This window comes from Onychomys torridus, chromosome 2 (genome assembly GCF_903995425.1).
Source record: "Onychomys torridus chromosome 2, mOncTor1.1, whole genome shotgun sequence".
Taxonomy (NCBI): Eukaryota; Metazoa; Chordata; class Mammalia; order Rodentia; family Cricetidae; genus Onychomys; species Onychomys torridus.
The window spans coordinates 125,753,617-125,781,079 of record NC_050444.1 but is presented as its reverse complement, the minus strand read 5'-3'; the positions used below and the strand labels follow the sequence as shown (position 1 = coordinate 125,781,079).

The 27,463-nt window shown below is 39.6% G+C and overlaps 1 protein-coding gene across 10 annotated transcripts in view; it reads left to right on the top strand.

Annotated features, from left to right (window-relative positions):
• The window catches only part of Osbpl9 (oxysterol binding protein like 9), a 139,874-nt gene that overhangs the window by 82,413 nt on the left and 29,998 nt on the right, over positions 1 to 27,463 (top strand). For 3 of the 10 annotated variants that reach the window (XM_036178353.1, XM_036178355.1, XM_036178360.1), the window contains 6 exons: positions 10,955 to 11,050; positions 12,263 to 12,310; positions 13,656 to 13,685; positions 14,757 to 14,807; positions 21,283 to 21,321; positions 26,679 to 26,769. In XM_036178353.1, the coding sequence (XP_036034246.1) occupies positions 10,955 to 11,050; positions 12,263 to 12,310; positions 13,656 to 13,685; positions 14,757 to 14,807; positions 21,283 to 21,321; positions 26,679 to 26,769 (355 nt within the window). Of the gene's footprint in view, positions 1 to 5,408; positions 5,478 to 10,954; positions 11,051 to 12,262; positions 12,311 to 13,655; positions 13,686 to 14,756; positions 14,808 to 21,282; positions 21,322 to 26,678; positions 26,770 to 27,463 lie in introns of all 10 variants that reach the window. The other 7 variants (XM_036178352.1, XM_036178358.1, XM_036178357.1 and 4 more) reach the window with 3 other exon arrangements.

Here is a 27,463-nt window from a genome sequence, read left to right as displayed (position 1 = left end):
GTGCAATGGAGTTTTTACTGTCTGCACGAACAGTCATTAACTTGGAGGTATTTGCTTCAGGAAATCCTAGAACGGGAAGGAAGAAAGTCTAAGATTTAACCGATCTCCGTTCTCCCCACCTCCTCTCTAAGCTATGAAAGAAGGTGTCTTCCAAGTGATTTGCCAAGTCTGGAATAACAGGGATTGAGCCTAAATCCAAGCTGTATCCTGGTGTTCTCGGCACACCTCTACCCATTGCTCACCTTGCCTCTCAAACCGTAGAACTTTTTCTGATTCGGCCACTAATTTTTGTTTCCTTTGAAGTCAGCATCTAGATCTGAAAAATACTCTTCAAGAGACGATTCTTCTTTGTCACTCAGGCTGTGTAGCCTGTGCTCTCCCTTCTTCCAGAAGCATTCTGTTCTTCTCTTGGTGTGCCCCAGGAGGCTTTTAGAGCCAGTGTTCCAGGCTCTTTATTCTCGGGCTTTTGTTTGGCTTTAGCCCGTGGGAGGCAATGCTAGAAGACCTAAGGGAACCCGAAACTTGTAGGGTGTTACTTCTGCCCTTACCTCTCTGCTTTGGAGCCGCGTTCCCTGTAGCTGTTGTGCCCAGTCCTTGCTCTCCCTTCAGGCTCAGAGGGATAAAGCTTCCTTGCTGTTCCGATTTCCTAGAGTCCCACAGACTCTTTTTGTTGGCTTGCTTAGCCCTGAATAGTCATCATGAAAGAAGAGTTGGAACTTTGCATTGGATGAGCCAGAGCCCACTGCTCTAATACAGACTCCTGCCTCTGTCCATAGCCTGGATTCCCCTCTCCAAACCTCTCTTACCCTCTTTTCCTCTGCATCCTTTGGAGCCTTTCCCATTGCACTTACTGTTCAAATCAGATACTCGAAACCAGTGATTCTTAATCTTCCTAATGCTGTGACCCTTTAATACAGTTTCTCATGTTGTAGTGACTTCCAACCATGACATCATTTTTGTTATTACTGTAATTTTGCCACCGTTGTGAACCATAATGTAAACATCTGTGTTTTCTGATGGTCTTAGACAACATCTGTGAAAAGGTCATTTGACCCCAAAGGGGTCATGACCCACAGGCTGAGAAACCACTGTTCTAGACGGACGTTGCTTTGAAATAGATGGAAACTCTTAGGTCAGGATCAGTGTCTGCCTCACCTTGGCATCTCTAGGATGTCCAGTACAGAGTGTAGTCACAGGAGATACCCAGTGAATAAATAATTATTGTAACATAGGACTGTAAAGCCCAGAGTAGTGTGTGTAAAAATGTGCTCGTGACAAGACTTGGCATGAGAGAATGAAATTTGTCACTGCCTGATCATCTTGTGTATCATACTGCTGTTTATTGCAATAGCCTTTTGTCCTGTTAGCTCTTATTTATTTATTTATTTATTTTTATTAGAATTCCTCATCAGCATCGGACCTCAGCATCTGTGCAGTCTTTACTAACGGAGTGAGGCACTGTTTCAAGGGATGCTGATGTAGAACTTGCAGGGACTTCTTTATGTTCTTTATGTAATAGTAAGTAAGCACATTGAAGGATTCAGTATCCACCATCTTTCCTCCTCCTCCTCCTCCTCCTCCTCCTCCTCCTCCTCCTCCTCCTCCTGCATTTGCCCAAACCACGCACTGGCTTGGGGGAATATAGTAAAGAGCAGTGAATTCAGGTCATCTTGGTAGACTTCCAACGTTTTTAATTGTACAATTTTGTGTGTACCTTGAGCAACTTTAGCAAAACTGAGCCTATGTTTCCTTCCACTGGACATCCACTGGCAGTAGAAATCAGTTATACAAACACAGTTTGGCAAACGCAGTTTAAGGGATACAGCTAGGACAGTGTGGAACGTATTCTTTTAAAGGTTGTTTTTCATTCAATGTGAGTTAAAAACCTTTGGTATAAGTAGTTTTATCATGCAGGTCCCCTTGTGCGTTAATTTGTCAGCTTGTTGTCTGCTGTGCAGAGGTCAGGTCATGTCAGAAGAGCATAGTGGGTTTGTTTAGAAAACATTGCATAACCACAAGTAGTTAGGAGAATTCTCAGTGCTTGCTTAAATGCTCGGCTTACGGACTTACATGATCAATTTTACTTTCTCCTGCTTGCACAAAGAGCATATTTCCAGGAAATTTCCCCAAAACAATTGCATTTGGTAGATTTTTAAGAATAAAGCGAATAAAATGCTGATACTCTCAGACTAGGGAAGGGAAGAATGTTTGTTCCTCTATTTCACAGTTTACTTAAATGCTGAGATAACTTAACCTGATTGATAACCTGAGAAACGGCTTAGAGGGCAAAATAAAGCCCCTGCCATGCGGGCCTGATGACCTGCCTGCCTGAGCTCCCGGGGTCCCATAGAAGGTGGGGGGACAGCATCGACTCCACAGAGTTGTCCTCTGTCCTCCGTGTGCATTCTGTGGCAGACTCCCACCGGAGAATAATAGCAAAACAAAATACAAAAGCCTTCAAGTAGCCCAGCTAACTCAGTTGTCCCTTAAGAAAAGTGTTGTTTGCAAACACCTTGAGTTTGCTTTCTTAGAAGTTGAGTCATGAGCATGGTGGCAGGAAGGGCATGGAATCCCCTCAGTGTCTTGCTTTGTTTTTTGTTAAGGGCTCATTTTTTCCAGTATGCCAACAGTCTCTGTTTTCAGGGCTTTTTGCTGCCTGGTGCTTTACCTTTAAATGATGTTACAAATTTGGCTACGATTCATTTCGCTTGGAATGGGGTATGAATAGTTTCAGCAATGCCAACTCTTTGGAAGATTTTAGAATTTCATAGGTAATCTTAAAATAATAAAACTGGTGATTTTGCATATAATTTAAAAAACGTGTAGCTTGTGATTTCTAAATGTTTTTCCATGAAGCCTTGGTGTTTTTATAAAAGAAATACTTAGAAAAATTAAATGTGTCAAGCAAAAACTGTGAGAGTCTCTCTTGGTCCCCCTATTTCCTCAGTCCTACTGGAGACATAGTAGAATTTCAATGCCTTTTCCTATGTTTGATTCAGGAAGAAATGGAGGTGTGGGGGGTATATAAACTTAAAAACACAGCTTAGAATGTATTCCTAAAATGATTTCTAAAGTGTGCAGTTTCAATATCATTCATATCTGTGAGATAAGTACCAGTTAGTGCTAACTATCTTATAAAGGCCTATAAATTCGTTTCCATGATTGTTTTGTTTTGTTTTTTTGAGACAAGGGTTCTCTGTGTAGTCCTGGCTGTCCTGGAACTCTTTAGACCAGGCTGGCCGTGAACTCAGAGATCCACCTGCCTCTGTCTCCCAGTGCTGGGATTAAAGGTGTGTGCCGCCGCTGCTGCTGCCGCCGCCGCCGCCGCCACCACCACCACCACCACCACCAGCTAAACTGTTCCATTTTTAAGAAATCTTATCACTTTATGGAGTTCATATTTACAATTTGTTCTGTCAGTGGAAGGGCGCATAAAAGTTTCATCTTAAAAACTAAACAGTTGTGCCCAGTCATGAATTTTAGTGCTGGTTTGTACTGATCTTCATTCTTGATTCACCTGTTGGGTGAAACAGCCCATTTCTGTCCTGTCTCTGTGTGAGCATTATAATTTTTGGTTTGGGTGGAAGCTTTCTCTATGTTGTTTGACTCTTGGTTCCCAAGGTAAATTATTAGATGCAGCTTACATTGTGTGCTTTAGGCATAATTACCAATAGTTTTCTGAACCATCCATACTGGATTTTCCCTCTGACCTGTTTGTTGGATGTATTTTGCCACATTTTGCTTATTGCTTTAACCACTTTTATACCATCCATTATCTTCTTCAGGATTCATCAACTTACTATGTTTTCTTTTTTAAAGGAATGTTAAGTTTAATGCTTGTGTATTTTTCTAGATTGTATATTCCCTGAGAAAAACTGCACGTGGCTTATAGTATTATTCGCTAGTCTTTTTTTGTTCTTTTTTAAAAAAATCCATCAAAATGATTTACCTGTGAAGTACTGTGTGGATCTTGGGACTAAAGAAAGTGAATTCTGGCTCCCCAAGGCTCCGGATCTAGAAAGGAAATTGAACAGCTCCTATTGGGTTACTGGTCCCTCTTGTTGACGGGGGAATGAAAGCAGGGGCAGTGAGCTGTACTGACCACTCAGGTAGTCTGTTAGACGTTGCAGCGTCAGGATGCAGAACCTGCTCTGTCCTTACCGCCTGTTTGTGCTCATTCCCCTCAACTCCTCAGATGATTTTCAGACCACATGTCTCTCCAGGCTACAAACTCCTTCCAATTGTCTTGTAATTTAATAGAAAAGTAAGTGTAGTAGCATTTGTAGGTAGAGGAGTGGGTTAGAATTCTAATTAAACATTCTAACTGGGGAGGAGTTGAAGGAGGGGAATCTGCAATCAGAATATATTATATGAAAAAACCCATTTTCAGTAAAAAAAGAAAGAGTGATGGACGATCTGAATGTTCAGTAAGCACTTGTGAAATAGGTTCAGTCTATCTCACAATCTTTTTTTCTTTTTTAAGACAAGGTTTTGCTTTGTAGCCCAGGCTAGCCTTGAACTTTCAGCTGTTCTCCTGCCTCAGCCTCCTCTTAAGTGTAGGGATTCTGGGCCTGAGCCTTGCCTATAACTATTTTACAATGTCATAAATGAGATACAATGAGAAAGAAATATGTAACAGACTTTATAGTATAGTACTCTGAAAAAGTTCACTATGTCTTATTCATGGTGAATCCATAGCATTAGTATTGTTCACTTAGAGTTGAGAAAAGACCTTTTAGGGCATTCTTAGAGTACTGAGCAATTTTTGGTAAGAAACCAACAGCTATTATGTGGTTAAAAGAACCTAATTTGAAGCCATGTGTAGCCTTGGGAAAACATCTTTCAAGAAGGTGCAGTGGAGGGAAAAGTTGATCCCTGTGCTCAGTGTTATGGGTATTTCAAAATTGATGATCTTGTCTCCAAATGAATTGGTAGTTGAACATTATATCTTTAGGGTTAAAAATACTCTACAGAATTGCTTACTTCAGGATTCCTCAGTAGCTCCAAGGCCTGTTCTTTAGCTGATGTAGGTAGACTGTGGGGATAAATGTTTCAGGATGCTCAGGTAGCCGTGGATGTCATTAGTATCCCTCATGGAATCATGCGCACATGAAAATTACTAAGTTGTTTCTTTAGTATACTTTTTTGTTATTAAATGAACTTTCGACCCATCTGATAGGAAGACAGAATGGTGTCATTTCTCCAAGAGCCTAACATGCTAATTTATTTTTCTAAGAAACAGAAAAGCCAGTAATTTTGGCAGACAGTTTGGCTTTTAACTTGTCACTTGCTTGTGTCCTTATTTCCTCTGTGTAGATACAGTTTTCTCATAGTCTTTTGCTTGATTAATGATGACAGACGCGCAACATGGTAACTTTCTGCTCTCTCTTTTGTTACCTTTATGGAAGATCAGTACCACACTTGCTTTTTTCCAGTCTTCTGGTATCTCTCCAGTTCTTGAATTTTCAAAAATAATTGTAAGTGATTGAATCGTAAGTATGCCCTCTGCTTCTTTGATTGGGTGAGAGGTCATCTCAAACGTGCCATCCCCAGTTTAGACTTTGCAGGTGCTCTTATTTTAACTAAAATGGCATTTGAGTAAAAATTCGTTATTTTTAGGGTATTTGTTTTGCTAATAAAATGCCTGTTGTCCATATTCTTATTTCCTTTCATTAGATGGGTTTTCTTTGAAGTTTTCCTTTGTTAATATTTTAAGCTATTTTTCTGTTTTATAGTTCTACTGCTAATGACTTTTTACCATTTTGAATTTCTGTGAAGACATATAAATAATATTTCAAATATATTTTTCTTTCTAAACAAATTGTTTGTTTTGAGGCAGGAGCTAATGTATCTCAGGCTAGCTTTGAACTTGTGAACCTCCTGCCTCCATCTACCAGATCCTGGGATTCTAGGCATGTGCAGCCCTTTTCTTTTTTAGGGAGGACTTTTTTTTTAATTGTATACTATTTTGTTTTGTTTAAGGAAAATACTGCATCTAGCAAACTCAGCCCTTTAAGTTTTCATTAAGAAATAAGACTTTGATAGGAAACTGTCTCATTTTTCACATTCTTTTGTGTAATTTCTCAGTCTTCCTTCTGTTCAGTGTTATTCTTAGCTCCTCAAGTTACCCATAAATTTCTTTTCTTTTTTTTTTTTGCGGGGGCGGGGGGGGGGGGAAGGGGGTTCTGATACATTTTCTCTATGTAGCCCTGGCTGTCCTGGGACTCACTCTGTAGACCAGGCTGGCCTCGAACTCAGAGATCCGCCTGCCTCTGCCTCCCGGTGCTGGGATTAAAGGCGTGCACCTCCACTTGGCTACCCATAAGTTTCTTAATTCCTGATTATGGTCAAGAGAACCTCAAGCCGCCTTTGGTCACTCTGACCTTTGTTGTTTGGTCCGTCACTGCCTATAGGAGTTATTTTAAAAGCTTTTACTGGCTGCCTCAAAAGTCTTACTAGGAGAGTCTCCAGAGCAAGCTATGATTTGCACAAACCTCAGGGTTTAAAAAGAGCCCTTGTAATGCTCCTTTTCATGGGAGTGAAACATTCTGTTGTGTATTTAGTGTCCCACCTAAAATCATTAATAGGAATTTATTTAATTTAACTTGCTGACATGTTAGCTTTTAGGTGTCCCCTGAGAATATCAAGCTAGTCCTGTGTATTAGAAATTAGAAAATACTGATTTCATTTTTCTTGTTATATTATAGACCATTTTGTATTAGTTTCTCTATGGACTGCTTTTAATCTTGTTAAAATTTGTTTTAGTGTTTTGAGAGAATCTGGCTGCCCAGAACTCTTGATCTTCCTTCTAAATGCTGAGATTATGACTTAAAATGTAAAGTGAATTTCTGTGTAGACTGAGAAGAAATAGAACTGTGGTCCATCAATCTTGTAAGCCAGAGAGCAGCAAGGTCCTGATTGCCAGCACTGCAGAAGGACATGGACAAGAGAAGGAAGGAAAGAAGGAGCAGAGAACAGAAGTACGGGACAGAGATCCAAAGGGAGCCTGGGGAGCAGCAGTTGACATTTGGTGCAGCTGGTGCCACAGGCATTTGTCTAGCGCTGAGACAGCCTGGAGGGTGCTGATGAATGAATGGCACAGTTCCTGTCTTCTGTGTCTTTCTTCAGAGAAGCCAAAGAGTACTGTGTTCAGTGTTAGAGCAAGTGCAGACTACTGTGAAATGTATCTGTTTGACTCCGAAACTGCTCTCTAGAAGTTTGAAATCACAGTTTTTAAAGGTCTGCCCTGTTTGCAGTTCTTTCCAAAGGAGGATAGACCACCCTCAGCTTGGGAAAGGTCTATGTTCTTAGTCTTAATTTAAAAAGAAGTCTCCAGCACCAGCTCCAGGATGGCTCACTGGGAAAGGCCCCTGATGCAGAGCCTGATGATCCGATTTCATTTCCCAGGATCCACATGAAGGAGGAAGAGAACTAATTCCTACAGGCTTCCCTCTGACATCCACACATGTGCAGTTGTGTGTGTGTGTGTGTGTGTGTGTGTGTGTGTGTGTGTGTGTGAGAGAGAGAGAGAGAGAGAGAGAGAGAGAGAGAGAGAGAGGTATATGCACAATAAATAAAAGTACTTTTTAAAAGTTCCATTAAAAAAGGACCAATATGGATAAGTGTGATGTTTCACTGTCTGAATATTGGCTGGAAAGAAGAACAGGTATATAATACAATTTTTAAAGTTCTTTTTATGTTGTTTTGTCTTTTGTGTGCATGCATGTGTGCCTGTGTGAGTTCATGTGCATAGAGTACCTGTGGAGGCCAGAAGAGGGCATTGGATCTCCAGGAACTGGAGTTACATGAAGTTGTGAGCAGCCATTGGGCACTGGCAGCTGAACTACAGCCTCTCTGCAAGAAGCGCTCTGAGCTATCATTTCAAACTCCTTTTTTTTTTTTTAAATAAAATCTCCAACAGTTTTATGTTTTTATTTTATTTTATTTTAATAAAACATATTTATGTTTGTTTTATTATATTACAAAATATAATCAGAAATTTAAAATGTCTTTTGTTATTCCATGAGATAAGGAGAGACAAAACAACTCGGATGTCACATGTAATGTCTGAGTGGGAGGATAGAAGTGGTGACTGATGCTGAAACCGGTGATACTTTCCGTGCATTCTTAGTCATTTGAAGAAATGTGTCATTACTGTCACCTGCCTGTCCATCCTACCCATGAATGTGTACATATTATTTCATTGGCTGCAGATAAGTTAACTCTGTAGAATTCCTTTTAAAGCACACCTACAGTTTTTGGATTGCTGTGCCAGTTCTGTGATTTTAGGCTGATGACCATCATTAAAACCTCCCCATAAACATTCCATAACTTGACGTTATGAAGCCCGGGGTTTATTCTGATGGTGAAGGACAAGTGTCCAGGGGACTGAGAAGAGAGCCCAGTGAGGCTCATAGATCCAAGAAACAACAATTAACTTTGAAGAATTAATTGAAGTGGGGTTCAGACTTGAAGTTTAAATAATGTGTATCTCTTCTGTAGAAGAGGTTCCCTAACAGATTTGTTTAGAAGGCACTGCACTGTTAATTAATTTGCTGACAGTGATAGTTCTTAATGAACTTTGAAGAGGAAATTTCTTAACGATCATCTTTCCTCTCTCCCACTCACCTTCTATTCACTCTTGATGTGTCATTGATATTTTTAACTATTGAGTAAGAACAGTGTATTTAACTGGTGTTAGCAGGGTCTTGATAGTTAAATCATTGCTAATTATGCCATAATACTCTTGAAACAAAACAAAAACCAGGCCACACAACCCTGTTTTCCTGTGGTGTCTTAAGTGACAGAGGAATTGTCCCTTCTGTGAAATGTGATGTGTGAACTCCACTCTACTCAAGCAAACATTTTAAATACGAAGTTCTCTGGGATTTCTTTAAAAGTGAAAATGTGTAGCAGGGTGTGGTGCATGCACAGACAGATCTCTGAGAGTTCCAGGCCAGCCAGAGCTACATAGTAAGACCCTGTGTCAAAACAAACAAAACCCCAAAGAATGTGTTTAACTATAATTTTGTTATTATATGGATTGTGAATACATTGCTTATAATTTTTCTTAAACATTGTTTTCATATATATCACTTATTGGAAAGGGTTTAATTTGAAAGAGAAAATAATCACAAGATAAATTGGCTTTTCCCATGGTCATAACAGGGTGTAATTTTAAAAATTTTTTAACATTTTGTGTCAGAATGTCAATTTTAGTTGGAGAACACCACCAGTAAATAGTAGTAACACAATGGTGTTTTTAATAGATGGGGCAGCTGCTGCTTTAGTAACAGGAAGCAGAGGGAAGGAGACGGGGAGAGCTTGGTTAGAAACTAGGGACCATGGGCCGGGTGGTGGCGCACGCCTGTAATCCCAGCACTCAGGAGGCAGAGGCAGGTGGATCTCTGTGAGTTCGAGGCTAGCCTGGTCTACAATGCGAGTTCCAGGAAAGGTGCAAAGCTACACAGAGAAACCCTGTCTCGAAAAACCAAAAAAAAAAAAAGAAAAAAGAAACTAGGGACCAGTTTGCAGCCCATGCTTTGGTATGTCAGTTTGATGTTTTGAAGTTGGGTTGTGTCATGCTTTAACAGTGAGGAAGTGTTCTTATGTGTGCCCAGGTGGGATGCTGCTATAACGTCAAAGAAGCTTCAGCATCAGTCAGCTCACTTAATGGAGACTATAAAAACAAGCAGTGTGCCTTGGCCACAGGCAGGGAAGACGAGGAACGGCTGAGTTTGTTGAGCTGCACCATTTGTCACCCACTTAGTACAGTTTTGTGGCTGACTTAGAAGTTGATGGTGGTAGTTCCTTCGGACAGGACAGCTGGGTGTGCAGGTAGACACCGTAGACTGGGAATATGGTTCTCTCCAAGGGCTTAACCTTTAGAACTAAGATTTGTTCTTAGTCAGAGATGATTAAGAATTTCTTTTAAACAAAGTCAAAACAGGAAGCTTATGGTCTTTTGGGAACTTGAGATGTAGGTGTACAAAAAGTAGGATATGCTGTTGCTGGCTTTTGGACTGAGAAAGAAGTGGGGCCTCTAATAAATAAACATTTACACCCTGTCCAGAGGGTAGTGTTCATGCCAAGACTGACATTGAATAGGGAGAGAAAGATCAGCAGTTACACTTAGAAAGGCTGGGAGACTGTTTAGCCCAGGCTAGCTGTAAATTTATAATTCTGTCTTAGCCTCCCCAGTGCTAGGATTGTTGATGTATGCCACTGTGCTTAGCTTTCTTTAAAACAACTTTTTTAATAAGGAAAAGAGAGAGTGGAAAACTTCAGAGCTGATGGAGTGGGTTAAGAATCTTTAATCCTAGCACTTGGGAGGCAGAGGCAGGTGGATCTCTGTGAGTTCCAGGACAGCCAGAACTACATAAGAGAAATCCTGTCTCAAAAACAAACAAACAAAAGTTAGGTTAGCTAGGACCAGTGGGTTAGCTCAGTAGGTTAAGGCAGTTGCTGCCAAGCCTGAGTTCAGTTGCCAGGACCTGCATGGTGGAAGGAGAAGACTGACTCCCACAAACTGTCTTCTGACCTCCACACACATTGAGCCATCACTTCCAACAACAGTAAATAAATCCGATTAAAAAAACCACACGAAGATTTTGGGGACAGGAAAAAATGGGGAGAAATAGGAAATAGTCTAGGAGGTTTTATATTTCTTAAATGACCATGGCTCTGGTGGAAAATCAAGCCAGTTGTGGGGAGTTTGGGGAAAAGGATTTTATTTTGAGGGCCAGGGAACCAACCCTCTCCTTTGAGCAGCAGCACATGTAATTGGAGAGAGGGAGGTTGGTACAGTACTTTTCTTGGAAAATTTAAACAAACTCATTTGTGTAAATACACTGTTTTGAAAGTTGAAATTCCTCATGTGTGAAGGGTAAAGAGTTTCCTGTAGTAATACGTGTTGCTTGGGCACTGCCAGATCATTCACTTTGTTTTCCCCCAGGGTTTGGATTCAGGATTTGTTCCTAGTGTCCAAGACTTTGATAAGAAACTTACAGAGGCTGATGCTTACCTGCAGATCTTGATAGAACAATTAAAGGTATGATATGCTGTTCTGATGTAAAGTAGTAAATGTTGCTAAGTTGGACTTAGAAGTTACTTGATGGTCATTTACATCCCTCGTGATTTCAGCAGTTTTTAAAGCTGACTCCTTAAAAGATATTTTTCTCAATTATATTGATAAAATTTATGTTCTGTAATTTTTAATTATTGAGGAAAAGGATGTTGTAAGACCTTGGATTCCCCCTTCCTTTCATTTTTTGGGGGTGGTGGTGGTGACTGTATTTCTCTTTGAATTAAAATGATAGGTCATAGGAAGAAAAAGAAGCTCATCAACTTAGAAGACAAAGCAAGACCCTATTTTCTAAACAAAAATTAAGAAGTCTATGGAGACGCTGGGGAGATGGCTCAGTGCTTGATATGCAGGCATGAGGGTCTGAGTTTGGTTTCCCAGCACTCATGTAAAAACTGGGCACAGCAATACATGTCTGTAACCCCAGCACAGGTGATACCACAAGCTTTCTGGACACCATCAAGTCATGTGTGTCTGCTCCATGTTTATTGAAACAGTTACCCTGTCTCCAGAAATAAGTTAGAAAATGATAGGAGACACCCAGTGTTCTCTGGCTTCCACATAGAATGTGCGTGCACACACATAAACATACACACGTGCATGCTACACACATTTTTTAAAATGTTCAAAAAAAAATCATAGTTTTGGAGATAAGAGAGATGACTCTTTCAGTAAAAGCGGTTGGTAAGAAAGCAAGAGGCCCTAATTGAAATCCCTAGCTAGCACCTCTGTAAAAAGCATTGCCACAAGTGCTTATAAGCACGCCACTGCAGGATGGAGACAGGCAGAGCCTGGGAGCTTGCTGGCCAGCTAGCCTACCCAGAATAGGTTCAGTGAGAGTTCCCATCTCAGAGCAAAGTGGAGAGTGGGAAAGGACATTGGACATGCTCCTCTGGCCTTCACATATACACACATGCACATGAATTGCAAACATACACAAAAGTCACTTGGTTTTTTTTGGCTGTAATTCTACCATAGCATTGGATCTTAACAGTTCACAGTCATTCACACAGAAGAATGATTTTAATATAGAACCTTGAAAAAATTTATGCTGTCTTAAAAATGCATGTTAGCCACAGCAGAAATGCTTAGGAACTGAGGTTTACTTTTCTGTTTAGTAAGTGTACACAATGTAATAAAATATCTTGATACTAAAAGTGTCCTTTTCATACCCTGTAGCTTTTTGATGACAAGCTTCAAAATTGTAAAGACGATGAACAGAGAAAGGTAATTTCTACAACCATAATTTTATTTAATTTTTCAAAATTCAAAAGCTTTTTGGAAAAGTAATGGAAGTATATCAGTATTTTATTATAATAATATTGTTGAATCTGGGGGAACTAAGGTATGCTTAGAATCCCAGCTCTGGGGAGGCTGAGGCAGGAAGATAAGGAGTTCTTGGGCAACTTGCACTATCTAGCAAGATTCTATAGAAAACAAAACAAAATGGATGAGGCATGGTGGCACATGTCTTTAATCCCAGCACATGAAGCTTTGTGAGTTTGAGGCCAGTGAGGACTACATAATGAGAACCCATCTCAAAACAACAACAACAAAAACCCCAAGCTTACCAAAAACAATATTACTGATCTACGATATACTACTGCAGTGTGCCCTCAAGTGGTGGTTTCTGGTAAGTATTGAGTTACAGCTTGATAATTAAATAAAAGGGTACTAATCAGATTTTAATATAATTCTGTTTTGCAAGTATTAGATGTTTGTGAGTAAGTTCTTTTCTATATAAAATGTGTTGAAGGTAGAAAGTTATTAAAATTCTAGGGCATGGAGGCTCACGCCATTAATCCCAGCCCTCAGGAGGCAGAAACAGAAGGATCTCTGAGTTCCAGGCCAGCCTGGTCTGTGTAGTTTGTTCCAGGACACTACACAGTGAGACCCTGTCTCACAAAACAAACAACAAAACAAAAAGGAAGTTACTGTTTCCCTGTGGTCACTTCAGATGGAGAGGACTGCTCAGAATAGCATGTGGCAGTGGGAGCCTATACTTGTACCCCAGCCCTCCAGGCCTTGGCTTCCCTGGGATTTGGGGGTACTCATGGGTGCCACACTTTCTCTATTCTTGCCCTGTTCCCGGTGCAGCCTTTTTTTTTTTTTTTTTTTTGATTGCTATTTTGCTTTCCTGCTAACAGTGGCTGTACCGTTGGGTCAGCTACAGTTAATAATAATATTAATTCATGTTCTAACTCACTTTCTATTAATTCTTAGCTTTGGAATTTATTTCTAGATTATTTAAAAAACACTTTAGGGAAGGTTATTTTGTTTTTGTTTTTTTTTTTTTAGTCATGAAGTTTATAATAAATATAAAATCTCTTTCTTAAAACCCTTGAAGTGTATGAATTTTATGAGTGTTTATCTGTAAAATATTTGGAATTTTAAACTTAAATACTGGATTTAAACTAGAAAATATAACAAAAAAGTATTTCCTTTCTCACTTGATTACACTAACTTAGAATAATGTAAGTAAAAAAAAATCTTTATATACTTAATCCTAAAAACAATAGTATGTACCTCTTTGTAATTCTCATTATTTCTATTTAAAACTTATTTTTCACAGAAAGTTGAAGCTCTCAAAGACACAACAAATGTAAGTTCTGTATTAAACTCTGACTTCAATTGAGAAGCTGCTTTTAACCCACTGCTGCTAATAAGAACAAGCAGTGTATTGGTTTCTGTAGATTTTATGAGAATGTTGAAGAATTGAGTCTTGGGCCACAGATTTATTATCCCTGTGGTTGACATTGATCCCATGCACCATTTTGTTTCTGGTCTTAACTTCAGTGGTTTCTTGGGATAAAAGTGTCCCCCATGCATAGGAGGTGGGGGGTGGAGGCAGAAGGATTAGAAGTAAAGGCCAACCTCTGCTACATAGTGAGTCTCAAGCCAGCCTGGGACAGTTTTGAGACCCTATCTCAACAACAACAAAAACAAAAAAAAGGAAAGAAAAAAATCTGGTATCCCATATCTGAGATACTGGGCACTGGATCATTTGCGCTTGCATAATGTAAGCTAAATAGAGGAGGGACTCCAGTCTGAACACAAGATGTGGTTATGTTTCTTAAATACCTTACCTTGCAGTTGATGCTTGCAATTTGACCCTCTGACACCTGAAATTGAGACTTGAAACTTAGAGGATTAGGGATACTCAACCTGCACATACTCTCCCCTTTAAAATGCCAACACAATTTGAGTTTCCTTCATTCACTGTTCTTTGATATATTCCAATAGACTACTAATGATATTTGTATCTTGATAACAAGTATTTTTAAAATGTACAAAGTAATATTTCAGATCTGAGTGTTCTGACCAGATCCTGTCCTGTGTCTTGCTTTAAGAATTGAAATTGAGGTTGCTGCTGTTGATCTAAAGAATTGAAGGCCAATTGGACTCACATAACTTTCTTTCTCTTTGAGAGAAAAATAGTAGATACTATTTGGTATAAATGATAGTGTGATATTCCTTAGTAAATCATAGAATTGCTAATAAATAACTTGTCACACTGTCAGCAAATTAGAACTCATGATACATGGAAGATAGTATTTGATCTGAAGACTTTACTCTTTTGTATATTTGAACTGATTTTTTAAAAATATTTTAAGCTATAATATAACTATTTTATTTGTAGCAAGATCCTAAAATCAGTGTTTTGTCTTTATAGAGCATGGTAGAGTCAATTAAACACTGCATTGTGTTGCTACAGATTGCTAAAGTAAGTACATTTTACTTTGTATTTCCTTTCTAAGTTTATAATTTAAAAAATTGTATTGGAATTTTTCTTTAGTAGATACAAAACTCAGTTCTGAAACATTACCTTTCAACAGTAAACTGAATTGTGGGACTGTATATTTTATTGAACAACTAATGTGTTTGGATGTTTTTACACACACATTTCCCTGTTTGCTGGTAATTTCTGGTGGTGGTTAGGAAGGAAGGGAGCATGTTTAAAGAACTCATTCTTTGCTTTAACCACAACTGCAGCTTGGAATGGAAGGCTATATTTTGTTAAATTGTTTACATAATTTTTTTTCTTAGAAATCAAGTATTAAGCTTTAGCACAACATTATTCTCGTACATAGTAAAGAATATAATAGATACATTTTTGAAATTGGTGTTTGACAAAGGTTTTATTTTTTGTTTGTATGTTTGTTTTTGAGGAGAAGATACTGAACTACATTGGTGAACCACTCATTAATTGTTGTTATCATGGAACAAAATGGGTAGTGAATTATTATGGGCTAAATACTAATGTATATCTACTTTTATGAAAGCTTTTTGGTATACTAAAATATATAGGCCTGAAATTTTCAGGAAGAGAAATACATTTGAGAATAAGCACTTGGTAAAAAGCCTTCTTCTTCTTCTCACCATTGTACTTGACACCTGTGCGTCTGTCTGTAGCTAGTGGGTAGAAGAAGGTTTCAAAATAATCAGTGGTCTGTTCTACTCATTTGCATGTTTTTGATTGTCCAGTTAGAGAATCTCTTTTTTACCTCACATTGTTAGTGACACAGTAGCATTAAGACAGGGTTGGAGACATGAAATTCAGGCTAAGGTTTTTACGTCGTTTTTCTCGGATCTAAATTTACATGACTACATGGAGAGCATCTGCAGATATTGTGGGCGGGGGAGGAATTACACACCCATGGAAAACTCTAGTGGTGATGGAGGAGATACAGTTTAGACTTGTGGGCCAGCCTGGGTAGTCTCTGAAGACATCAGAACTTTCGATAGCTGCACTTTAGGTGCAGCCTTTCTTAGCCACTCGTTAAGAACAGTTTATTACATGATTTATTCATTGTGTGTAGCGGTCAGAGGCCAACATGTGGGAGTTGACCCTCTCTTGCGGTCAGTCTTCTGTCATGTGGATTCGGGTCTTCAGCCTTGGGGTCAAGCACCTTTACCTGCTGAATCATCTTGCTGATCCTCATCAAGAATTTTTGATGTTTTCTGTCTTTGAACTGTATTGAAGTTCAGATTATTAAATTTTTCTACCAGAAAAGCAATGTTTTAGTCTAGGTTGACAGATCTACTTTGCAGGGTATTTTAGAATGAGTAGTAGTATTCGGGAGTCGCTTACACATTGGCTCTTTAATCAATCCCAGAAGGAAGTTTTACATTGTGAAGGCCTTTAAAAAAAATTTTTTTTTTGAACTTTGAAACGTCTTGGCACCCTGTATGACTCTGTAAGGTAATTTCAGCGTGCATCATATCAGTTGCTTTTCTCTCACACTTGGAGAGGACTGCTTGGCAGTATAGCATCGAGCCATCCCAGCTCAGGTTCATCTCCTGCCTCTCTCTGTGTGATCGCACTGTTGATAACAGGGTCCTGTTTGCCTCTGTTTTTCTCTTCAGAGGAGGCAAGCATTCTCGGTTTAGGGACCTTTACTTCTGTTGGGTGACTCCTTTCACAGATGTCTAGCAGGGTGGTCTCTTACCTCACATCGTTCGGATTTCTGCCACACAAAATGTCTTGACTATCTGAAATAACCTCTGTATCACACTAGCTTCTTTTTTCTTCATAACTTTGCATCACTTGGCCATAGCTACATATAATGTATTGTGCTTACTGACATTTATTTTCTCTCTGTGAGAGCATTTGTCTCAAGGACTCACTTGCCACTTTCCATTTTCACCATAGGCTTTCACGACAAAATATCATAGGAACGGGGTGGCTTTTCCAGGATTTGTTTTCTTACAGTTGTGTGTTAGAGTAAGGCTCTACCCTTTTCAGTTTCTGATGGGGATCCCTTCTCAACCTGGCATCTGCCCTTCTGTCTGTCCTCTCAAACAAAGCCTTTCTGTGGTTGTATGCTCAGAAGAAAAGATTCTCTGCTGTCTGTGATCATAAAGATTTTGCTTGTATGTTTTTATTTTGTCTCTTACATTTATGGTAGTGTTGCACCTTGATTTTTGTTACACTCTGAGTAAAGGGTCCAAATTCATTATTTGTTGTTGGGGTTTTTTTTTTGTTTGTTTGTTTTTGTTTTTCGAGACAGGGTTTCTCTGTGTAGCTTTGCACCTTTCCTGGAACTTGCTTTGGAGACCAGGCTGGCCTCGAACTCACAGAGATCCACCTGGCTCTGCCTCCCTAGTGCTGGAATTAAAGGCATGTGCCACCACCGCCCAGCTGTTGTTGGTTTTTTTAAAATGTACATTTTCTATCATCACAGCTCCATTTGCTGAATGTCGTAAGACTTGGGTTTATATGTTAGAATTTATGTAGGTATACAATTAAGACATTGCCTTGTTAGGGCAGTTCAGAATGTATTTATGCTTTAATCTTTTTAAAAGTATGAATGATTTAAAAATACTGGAGTTCCTAATTCTAGTCGAAAGTGCTCATGCTTATTTCAGTGACATGTTTCCAGATCTCCATCGTGCTTATGTGTTTAACCAAGTCACAGTCCTTGTGCTTTTCACCATATGCACACATACTCTGATGTATGTGCGACAACTGTGGGCCCATTGGTTAAGTCATTTGAATTCAGTAGAGTCTCTGGTGCAGGAATACTGGATACTTTGCTTTAGCTAATCCTGATGAGCTAGCTATAGCTTATGATGGGTCATGAAGCATTGACGAGGCTGCTTGCTTATATAGATTTCATATACCTCAAAAGGCAAATAAGCTCTGATTCAGAATATCCCATAAGATAGCATATATGAAAACAAACATTTTGAGTGAAAATTGTCAAATGTAGTTTAGTAGTTTATTTTATTTCATACAGAAACTAGAAGTGCTAGGTTTTTGTTGTGTTAGAATTTTTTTGTTTTTGTTTTTATTTGAGATAGGGTCACATGTAGCCCCGGCTGTCTTCAAAGTCAGTGAGCTGAGGATGAATTTGGTGACCAGTGCTTTGCTTTGCCATCGTTGGTGCTACAAGAGTGTGCAGACATCCCCAGTTTGTGCAGTGCTGAGGACCAAACTGGGTTTCCTGTAAGCTGAGCTATGTCCCCAACCCTAGGTTTTAGAAATGACAGTGTGCCAGTGATAGAGTAATCTTTAACAAACCACCCTAAAACTGAGTCTTAAAATAGCTCGTGTAATGTGCTCTTACTGAGAATAGTCACAAAGGTCTATATAGGTTCAGCAGTGGAGAGGATATGATACTTGCCTAACAACAGACCATTTTTGGCACATTTGATAGTCCATATTTCACTTTCTTAAAGTTTTGGGGGGATATTAGTTTACTGTTTAGAAATTAGAAGAGGAAATCTAAATGTCATGAGTTTATAATCTGAGTGGCAAACTTGGATTTTCTTTCTCTATACTTCTAAATGATTCATATTTTTAATTTTTCTATATCAGAATTACTGAGACTTTAGAATTTCAAGTGTGTAGTTAACTCAGTTGTTGACATAAAGGTGAAAATAGCAATTTGAATTGTGTAGATATTAAGTACAATTACTCTCTGAGATTTGTAAAGAATATGTGTACTGGGCCAGGAGTCCCTAGACCACAGCTAGGACACAGCATTTATGTTATCTGCATAACACTAGAGGATGATTGTGGCTGTGCGTGCTACTGTGGAACTGTTCTGTCACACTACTTGTGTACCTGGTTTCTCTTTGCATCATTGTTTTGGATTGTCTCCCAAGACAGCGGAGAAAGCAGAGGCTATAGCTTCTACCTTATCCCATTCTGAGTCTCTCCGGTGTCTTCCTTTGGTACTTACTACATGTCCTAGTTACAGTTCCTAGTCTGTGACAAACACCATAGCCAAAGGCACCTTGGGGAGGAAAAGGTTTACTTCTTACATCTCTCAGGTCACACTCCATTGCTGGAAAGTTAGGAAGGGAACTTGGAGGCAGAGCTGAAGCAAAAACTATAGAGGAATACTGCTTACTGGCTTTCTCTCCATTGCTTGCTCAGACTGCTTTCTTATACCACCAGGATCATCTGCCTCGGTGGCACTAGCCACAATGTGCTACCCCTCCCTCATCAATCATTAATCAAGACAATGCCCAACAGTTTTGCCCACGGGCAGTCTGATGGAGACACTTTCTCAATTGAGGCTCCTCTTCCTAGCTATGAGTAGGTTTGTGTCAACCTGACAAATCTATCCAGGACACTGCATTTATAGTATATATCTGAGTGAGACAAGGACTCCATGAGTTCCTTTTAATTTAAAAAACTTGCTTTTATATCTGACTTCTCTTCCTTAAATATTTTCCTGTATTTTTTATTTTTATCTTCATAAAAACTCTGAAACAGGTACAATTTTACATGAGTGAACATGAAGAAACCCAAGAAATGTAGTTTTCTGAGGTTGTAGTATTCTAAAAGTACAGTAATCATATGGCATAATCTTTTCTTTAAAAAATAAATTTATTTATTTATTTTACATCCTGACCTAAGTTTCCACTCCCTTCTCTCTTCCCAGTTCCTCCTCCAACCCCCCTTTGTTCCCACCCCACCCCCCCAATCCACTTCTCATTTTCTGTTTAGGAAAAGGGCAGATCTCCCATGAGTATCAATAAAACATGACACATCAAGTTGCAGTTAGACTGAGTACCTCCTCATATATTAAGGCTGGTCAAGGCTACCCAGTATGAGGAGTAGGGTCCCAAAAGCCCGTAAAAGAGTCAGAGACAGCCCCTGTTCCCACTGTTAGGAGTCTCCCAAGAGGACCAAGCCACACACCTGTAACATATATGCAGAGTGCCTAGATCAGTCCCATGCAAGCTGCCTGGTTGGCTCAGTCTCTGTGAGCCCCTGTGAGCTCAGGTCAGTTGATTCTGTGGGTTTTCTTGTGCTGTCCTTGACTCCTCTAGCTCCTACAATCCTTTCTCCTCTTCTCAGGATTCCCCAAACTCTGCCTAATGTTTGGCTGTGGGTCTGCATCTGTTTCCATCCGTTGCTGGATGACTCCTCTGTGATGACAATTGGGCTAGGCACCTATCTATCTGGTCACAGGAGATAGCCAATTCAGACTAAAGGTTTTTTTTGCTTCCTAAGATTTTTCTGAGTATGTGCTTTCTCCCAGAGATCTTTGATGGCTTTCTAGACTAGAGTACTCACCAGGAGATGCTCTTCCATCCCTATGAATGAGACCATCCCAGAAGACTACCAATTCTTCATGTTCACACCCATGTTGGGCACAGAGCTGTTTAGAAGGCAAGTGGGAAGGAGGGGTACAGAAGAGACGAGTCCAGGGCCCACAAGACAAAGTTCTAAGTCCTTTTTCATGCAGTTATGAGAAAGAATTTTGTGTCACCAACTTTCCACCACTTTCTTCACACTCTGAGGCATAACCTTGGAGAGGCAAGACAAAATGGTATTGAGCCAAGAGTGGGAATTCTTCAGTGGGGCTGCCTGTATTTGGAGCTCACCTCTATTACAACATCCAGTGGTGACAGTACTAATACCACGTGGGCCTGGGGATGTTGTTCAGTTGGTAAAGTGTCTTCCTAGCATACACAGAATCCTGGGTTCCTTCTCTAGCCCCATGTAAACCAGGTGTGATGGTGTAATCCTGTAACTGGAGACAGAAGATCAAGAAGAGTTCAGGGTCATCCATTGAGTCCAGTCTGGGATGCGAAACCCTGTCTCAAAAACCCAACAAGCAGGCCCAAACAAAACAAAGCAAAAAAATCCTGTGAATGTTCATAAAATACTTCCCAGGCAGTATTAGCTGTTACATCATCACTTCACGGATACAGCTATTAAGTTTACTGAGACAAAATTAGAACATATCTCTAGAAAAGTATTGGTGCAATTCTGAAGTCATAACCAGATATGTGAAATAATGACCATCTTGGGTTTTTCTGATCATAGTTCGTTCAGACAAGGGTCATGCCTGTAGTAGTGCAGTAGAGGTTTAGGAATTGGGAGGAGCTGGCATAACTTACTGTAAAGTTGAAACTTACAAAGTGTGAAGGTCTCGATCCTTATATTAGCATATCTGATTTTAATTGTTGCTAGGAATGTAAGTAAAGTTTGGTAGGTACCTTGCTGAGCTCCAGTCAGGGCCTCTGTAGAGGTAATGGTCAGGGATTACTCCTCTTGGCTGTGTTGCCTGAGTTGGAAGGAGTACCACATGGAGTGAAAATCTCAGTGGAAGCAGAGAAGTAATGTTCTAACTTTATTACTTACCTAGTAAAAGAAGCTTTCTTATTAGGTAAAGTACACAAGGCATTACTTAAATGTGAGAATAAAGTTAATATCTTTAACATTTTTCCTTAAGGACCAGAGTAATGCGGAGCAGCACGCAGATGGAATTATAGTAAGTCTAATGTGGTCTCTGTTCCTTTACTCTTGCAGCGTTATAACCAGTCATGTCAGGAGAAGCCTGAATTTTCTGTTCACTTTCAGCACAAACTCCACTCTTCACCTACTCACTGCTTTTTGTTTTTAACTCTTGCAATTTTCCTTGAGCTCCTAAAGTTGGCCATCTTTCAACAATCATTTGGAGGGGAAATGGCAGTCTTAAAATTGTTCTGTGAATGAATCACTTTGCATGTGTCAACTTGAAGGGTTAATTAGCTTTTACGAGGCATCATTCACCAAGCTGCATTTCTTGTCAAACTTTTTTTCTCAGATTGAAGCAGAGGGAGGGGTGTGCAGTATTGAAACATACCTTCGTCTATTAAAAATACATTTCTATCTGTATGTTCCTCTTGTTTGATTTTTAGATTTTGTATTTATTTGTCATCAGTACTGTGTTGCATAATGTATTCTTGGTAGAACAAATAGCATGTATTCTTTGATGTAGTTATTGTCTTTTTCCTCCTTAGCTTTTACTCTTCTGTTGCTCTTAACATTTCATTTATAAATAGGACATTTGTGACTAGATTTCTTAGCTGATAATAAAAGATTTTAACAGTTCGTAGTTTGAAGCTGGGGAGATATCTCAGTTGGTAAAGTGCCTGCCATGAACCATGAGGAACAGAGTTTGGATCTAGTGTACCCACATGAAAACCAGGCACACAGCCACAGCTGCAGCACTTAGGGTAGGGGAGAGACCTACAGGTCCTGTCTCAAACAATATGATAGAGAGTGATAGAAGAAGGCAGCCATTGTTGACCTCTGGCTTTTATGCACAGATGCATATGTGTGTTACACAGACACACTGCACATACAAAAATAAGATCAGTAGTTTTATAGTGTTAGTGACTTCTGTTGACTGTTCTTAAAGCAGAGCTGTAGATGTAGCTTAGTTGAGAGTTCTTGCTTAGCATGGGAAGCCCTGAGTTTAATCACATCTGCCCCCCAAAACACACAGCATCCAATAAGATGTAGTGGTGACACCTATAATCCTAGCATTCAGGAAGTGGAGGCGGAAGGCTTAGGAGTTAAAGGCCATCCTCAGCTACATAGGGAGTTTGAGGCCAGCCTAGGCTATGTGAGACCTTATCTCAAGAGATAAACAGAGACTGTTCTTGAAACAATAAGCAGCCTCGTTACTCTGAAGCTCAGTGCCGGCTTGTCTAAGACTTGGAGATGACACATTAGACCCTTGACAAGGACCCTTACGGCTCCAGGGAGGAGGGAGCTTGTTGGCTTTACATTTGCTTCGAAATGGGAACGTTCATTAATTACAAGTTTTTTTCAATCTTTTTTTAAAGACAACAGATAAAGGAATCATTTTTGAAATACAAATTAAATATTTCTCTACCCAAAGTGTAAACCCTGGTGATATGATAGAACTGCGCGGAATAAACACAAGTGCAGTGTAATCTGCCCTTCCTGAGGTCCTCTTGTGGGGCAGGGGTATATTTATGGCCCCTGAGGAAGACGCCTTTGCAAATGCAGGTTTGGGTTATTTTTAATCTCTTCCCCCTTAAAGCCCATTCATTGTGTATGAAATAGGCAGGGTTTAGAGAGCACGTCACACGTGCTTGGTCCTTGTAGTTTAAGAACACTGGGAAGGCTCATATGTAGACAATTAAACTTGTAGAAAGCAATTTTGAATAATTTGCTCTGAAACTAGTCCTTTAGCATAAGGGTTTTATTTTGAAGATGGGAACCCATAATACAGGCTGAGAGCTAGAGTGCTTGGGCTTGTACAGTAGTCCTGCCACTCACATCTGAGACCCTTGGCAAGTTACCCATCCTTTGTGGGTCTTAGGATTGTCATCTATGACAAAGCTGAAGCTTTACTCCTGCATGTTCTTGTAAGGTACAGAGTGAACACACTGTAATAAATGTTAGTCGTGCATATTTTACATAATTTATTTAAACATTGCTTTATCATGGATACATTAATGTCCCAACAAGTTACAGTTGAGGATTACTTGCATAAACATCTTTTTTTTTTTTTTTTTTTTTTTTTTTTCCTTTTTGGGAGTTTTGTTTTGTTTTTTCAAGACAGGGTTTCTCTGTTTAGCCTTGGCTGTCCTGGAACTCATTCTGTAGATCAGGCTGGCTTCAAACTCAGAGATCTGCCTGTCTGCCTCCCGAGTGCTGGAATTAAAGCATGCACCACCACTGCCTGACTATAAACATCCATCCTTTTTAAAGGAAGTTGTAAAATGTTTTTTTTGTTTCTTGTTTTTGATTTTTAGCTGAAATTGACAGATGATTGAAGATAAATACAGGCTATTCTTTTTTCATCAAAACAAGGAAAGGGTATATGTTTCATATGCTATCAAAAAGACAAAATTACAACAAACTTTATTATAGGTCTGATTAGTATTTCTGTGATTCATGGACTTTGGAGCCTCTAATTTATTTTAAAAAGATGAGTTCTACTGAGGCATCAGATGACATGGGAACTGAGCAATAAAAGCAACACTGATGAGTATCCAGTTAGCCCTTCCTTCCTTCCTTCCTTCCTTCCTTCCCTCCCTCCCTCCCTCCCTCCCTCCCTCCCTCCCTCCCTCCCTCCCTCCCTCCTTCCCCCCTTCCTTTCTCCCTTCCTTCCTCTCTCTTCCTCCCCTCCCCTCCCCTCCTCTCCCCTCCCTTCCCTTCTTTCCTTCTTCCCTTTCCTTTCTGTCCTTTCTGTCCTGGAACTCGCTCTGTAGCCCAGGCTGGCCTCGAACTCAGAGATCCGCCTGGCTCTGCCCCCCCCCCCCCCCCCCCCCCCCCCCCAGTGCTGGGATTAAAGGTGTGCGCCACCACCATTTGGACAGCTAGTTTTCTTATAGATCACTTATAGATCAGAGTGGACTCAGGAGAATTTGAATTTTTATGATCAGGGAAAGTTTTGTCATCTACCTGTTTTCTTGGAGTTTCACTTTGACTGTTGACATGTAGCACGGATGCCTCAGTTTGGGCTTGCTCTGGTCTTTTGAGGCCTCGTGTAAGGAGCTCAGTCCCAAACACCAGGACTTCTAGTTTTTAAAAGTCCGATTTATTGTTACTTTTATGATAATGGGGATTAAACCTAGGGCCTTACATATGCTAGGTTACCGTTGAGCTGTGTCCCCAGCCATCATTTCTATTTTTTTTTTTAAATTTAGAACAGGATCTCGCTTAAGTTGCCTAAATTGTGCTTGAATTCATTCTGTAGGCTGTTGTAGGTCTTGAACTTGGGATCTTCCTGCCTCCATTTTCCAAGTAGTTAGGATTATAAGCAAATGCCAGTGGGTTAGATTAAATTCCCATATTTGTTTTTTAATGCAAAGAAGTTTAAAAGTTTTTGTAAAATTTGTTTTGTTTGTTTGACAAGCCTAATATTAGGATATTTTACCTGGAAGAAATATTTTATCCAAAAAGTTGAGTTCCAGTCCCTGATTGTAAAGTTAGTTATTTCTTAGATTCTTCAATGGGAAGAATAGTACGTTTTCATTCGTGCGGATCAAAATATTAGTGAGGGGACTTTGCCTTTGCTTAGTTTTGGTTTTACAGTCCTGGGGACCAAGCCCAAGGCCTTAGACATGTTAGGCAAGTGTGCCAACACTCAGCTGCAGCCCCATTCTTGTGTGACGCTCTTGGTGTCCTTAGAGAAGAGCTCTAGGGACAAGCAGTTTATCCTCAGAACTTGGTTGTCAGAGTAAGAACCAGAAAGCCACTGGAGCAGTGATTTTCAACCTTCTTAATGCTGGTATCCTTTAATACAGTTCCTCATGTTGTAGTGACCCCCCAACCATAACATTATTTTTGTTACTACTTTGCAACTATAATTTTGCTATTTTAGGAATCATAATTAAGTATTTTTAGAGATAGATGTTTGTCAAAGGGGTTGTGACCCTCATGTTGAGACCTGCTGCATTAGAGGTTATATAATCAAGGCTCTTGTTCCGTTTTACTCACTATGGGAAACTGAGGCCCAAAGAGGATGAGAGGCTTAAGTAGTTCAAGGAATTAAAATTCCAAGTCTATTCCCTACTTCCCTTTACTAGATATTTTATTATTTAAGATTATTTTCACGGTGTCATCTGTAAGTGTTCTTTGGTTTTTCAGTTAATATCTGTGTTAACTAGAATCAGAATCTTAGGTTCAAATTATTTAGTTTAAGAAAATCAGATTGAATGCTTTTTAAAATAGAGAAGGGTTTTGATAGCCTGAAAAACAATTTAGATATTAAATGGCAACACTTTAAAAAAATCCATCTACCATTTTCTCACTTTTGTTGCTAAGTGGTTTTTAAAGTTGTATGGATACATTTGGGGATCATTCAGTAGCAAAGATCTTGTTTAAACAAACCAGGCATGGCAGCAAACCTCTGTGCTCACAGTATGAAGGAGACTGAGGCAGAAAGATACAAGTTTGAGGCCAGCCTAGTCTACATGCTGAGATCCAGGCCAGCCTGGACCTCAAAACAAAACTGTGTCTCAAAATCAGTTCTTTTAATTAATTGAGCAAATTAAATTCACCTAGACTACCTCCTTCTTTAAAAAACAAAGTGAGGCTGGGTAGTGGTGGAGCACACCTTTAATCCCAGCACTTGGGAGGCAGAGGCAGGCGGATCTCTGAGTTTAAGACCAGACTGGTCTACAGAGTGTGTTCCAGGATAGTCATGGATACACAGAGAAACCCTGTCTCAAAAAACCAAACAGAACAAAACACAAAATAAGTAAACTATGGAGTTTGGGGTTAAAGTGCATCATGCTGTCAGAATAACTTCTTGATTTGGAATCGGAGAAATCTAGATTTTTTTTTTGTCCTTACCCTGACATTTTCACTACATCTTTTGAGCACCCAACCCCCAAAAAGTCCTCAAGGAAGGCTTCTTCCCCATACTCAGTACAAGGGACCCCACTGTGGAATGTATAGTCAGGTGACTCTGCTGTGTGGTTGGTGTACAGTGCTGGGGCAGGAGATGTGGGCCAAGTGGCACAGACCATTATCTAGTGACTGGTTGGTGTTTAGTAACACAGAGCAATACTGTGTGAGGTAAGAGTTTGAGACCTCTGAGTTGAACTGAGGTAGTTGGTTGCTTTCTTGCCTTGCAGGTTTTTCTACTTATCGTCCTTCTATGACAATGATTCATTTTTCTTCCTTTCTATGCTTTATTGGGAAAAACTCCTAAAACTCTGCATAAAAAGATACATTTCCCCTTTGCAATTTGACCAATTTACTTATATACTATCCTGTGGATCTTGCTGTTATAAATGTGGCATTTTCTTGTTTGGGGGAGGTGGTCAGCATAAGAAGAATATTTAATTAAAAATAATTCTGCTGTGTTTCTTATCTCAGAGTACTATTAATCCTGTAGATGCAATATACCAACCTAGTCCTTTGGAACCTGTGATCAGCACAATGCCTTCCCAGACTGTCTTACCTCCAGGTACGGTATTTGGAACCATCATGGAGTAGTAGATATGAAAAAATTCATTTGTTTGATACTCACAGTACTCTTAGAATTTCTATATATTTTAAAATAATAGTCACATAGTATAGCTGAAAGTGAACTGGAAAAAGAAGGCAGTATCTTGGATAGTGGTGCTTTTGAGGTTGATGGAAGGAATTTTGGTTTTTAGAGGTGGAGGACAGCATAGCAGTGAAGGTATAGATTTGCTGATAGGACTAAATTCTGTGACTCAGAATTCATAGCCAAGAAAATGTGAAGCTCCTGATCTAGTTAAATGGAACCCAGCAATATGTAAATGTGAGATATTCTTTATAATTTTGAACAACATAAATATTTTACCACAGTAGACATTAATGAGAAAGGGAATATATGTGAAGTGTATATATACGTGTGTGTGTGTGTGTGTGTGTGTGTGTGTGTGTGTGTGTGTGTGTGTAGGGGAAAATATGTGAAGTGTATATAAGTGTATATAACTAGATGTCCTGCTAGTTGAGAGGAGAGTAATTAATACTGTTAAAGGAAATAAAATTAGCAGAAGCTAGACCTGTGATCTCAGCACTTAGGAGCCTGAGGTAGGAGAGTCCACAAGAGTTGAGGCTAGCCTGAGATAATAGTGAGCTCTTTTCTCAAAAATCCATTTGTTGCACCATATATTTCTGTGTTCTTTCAA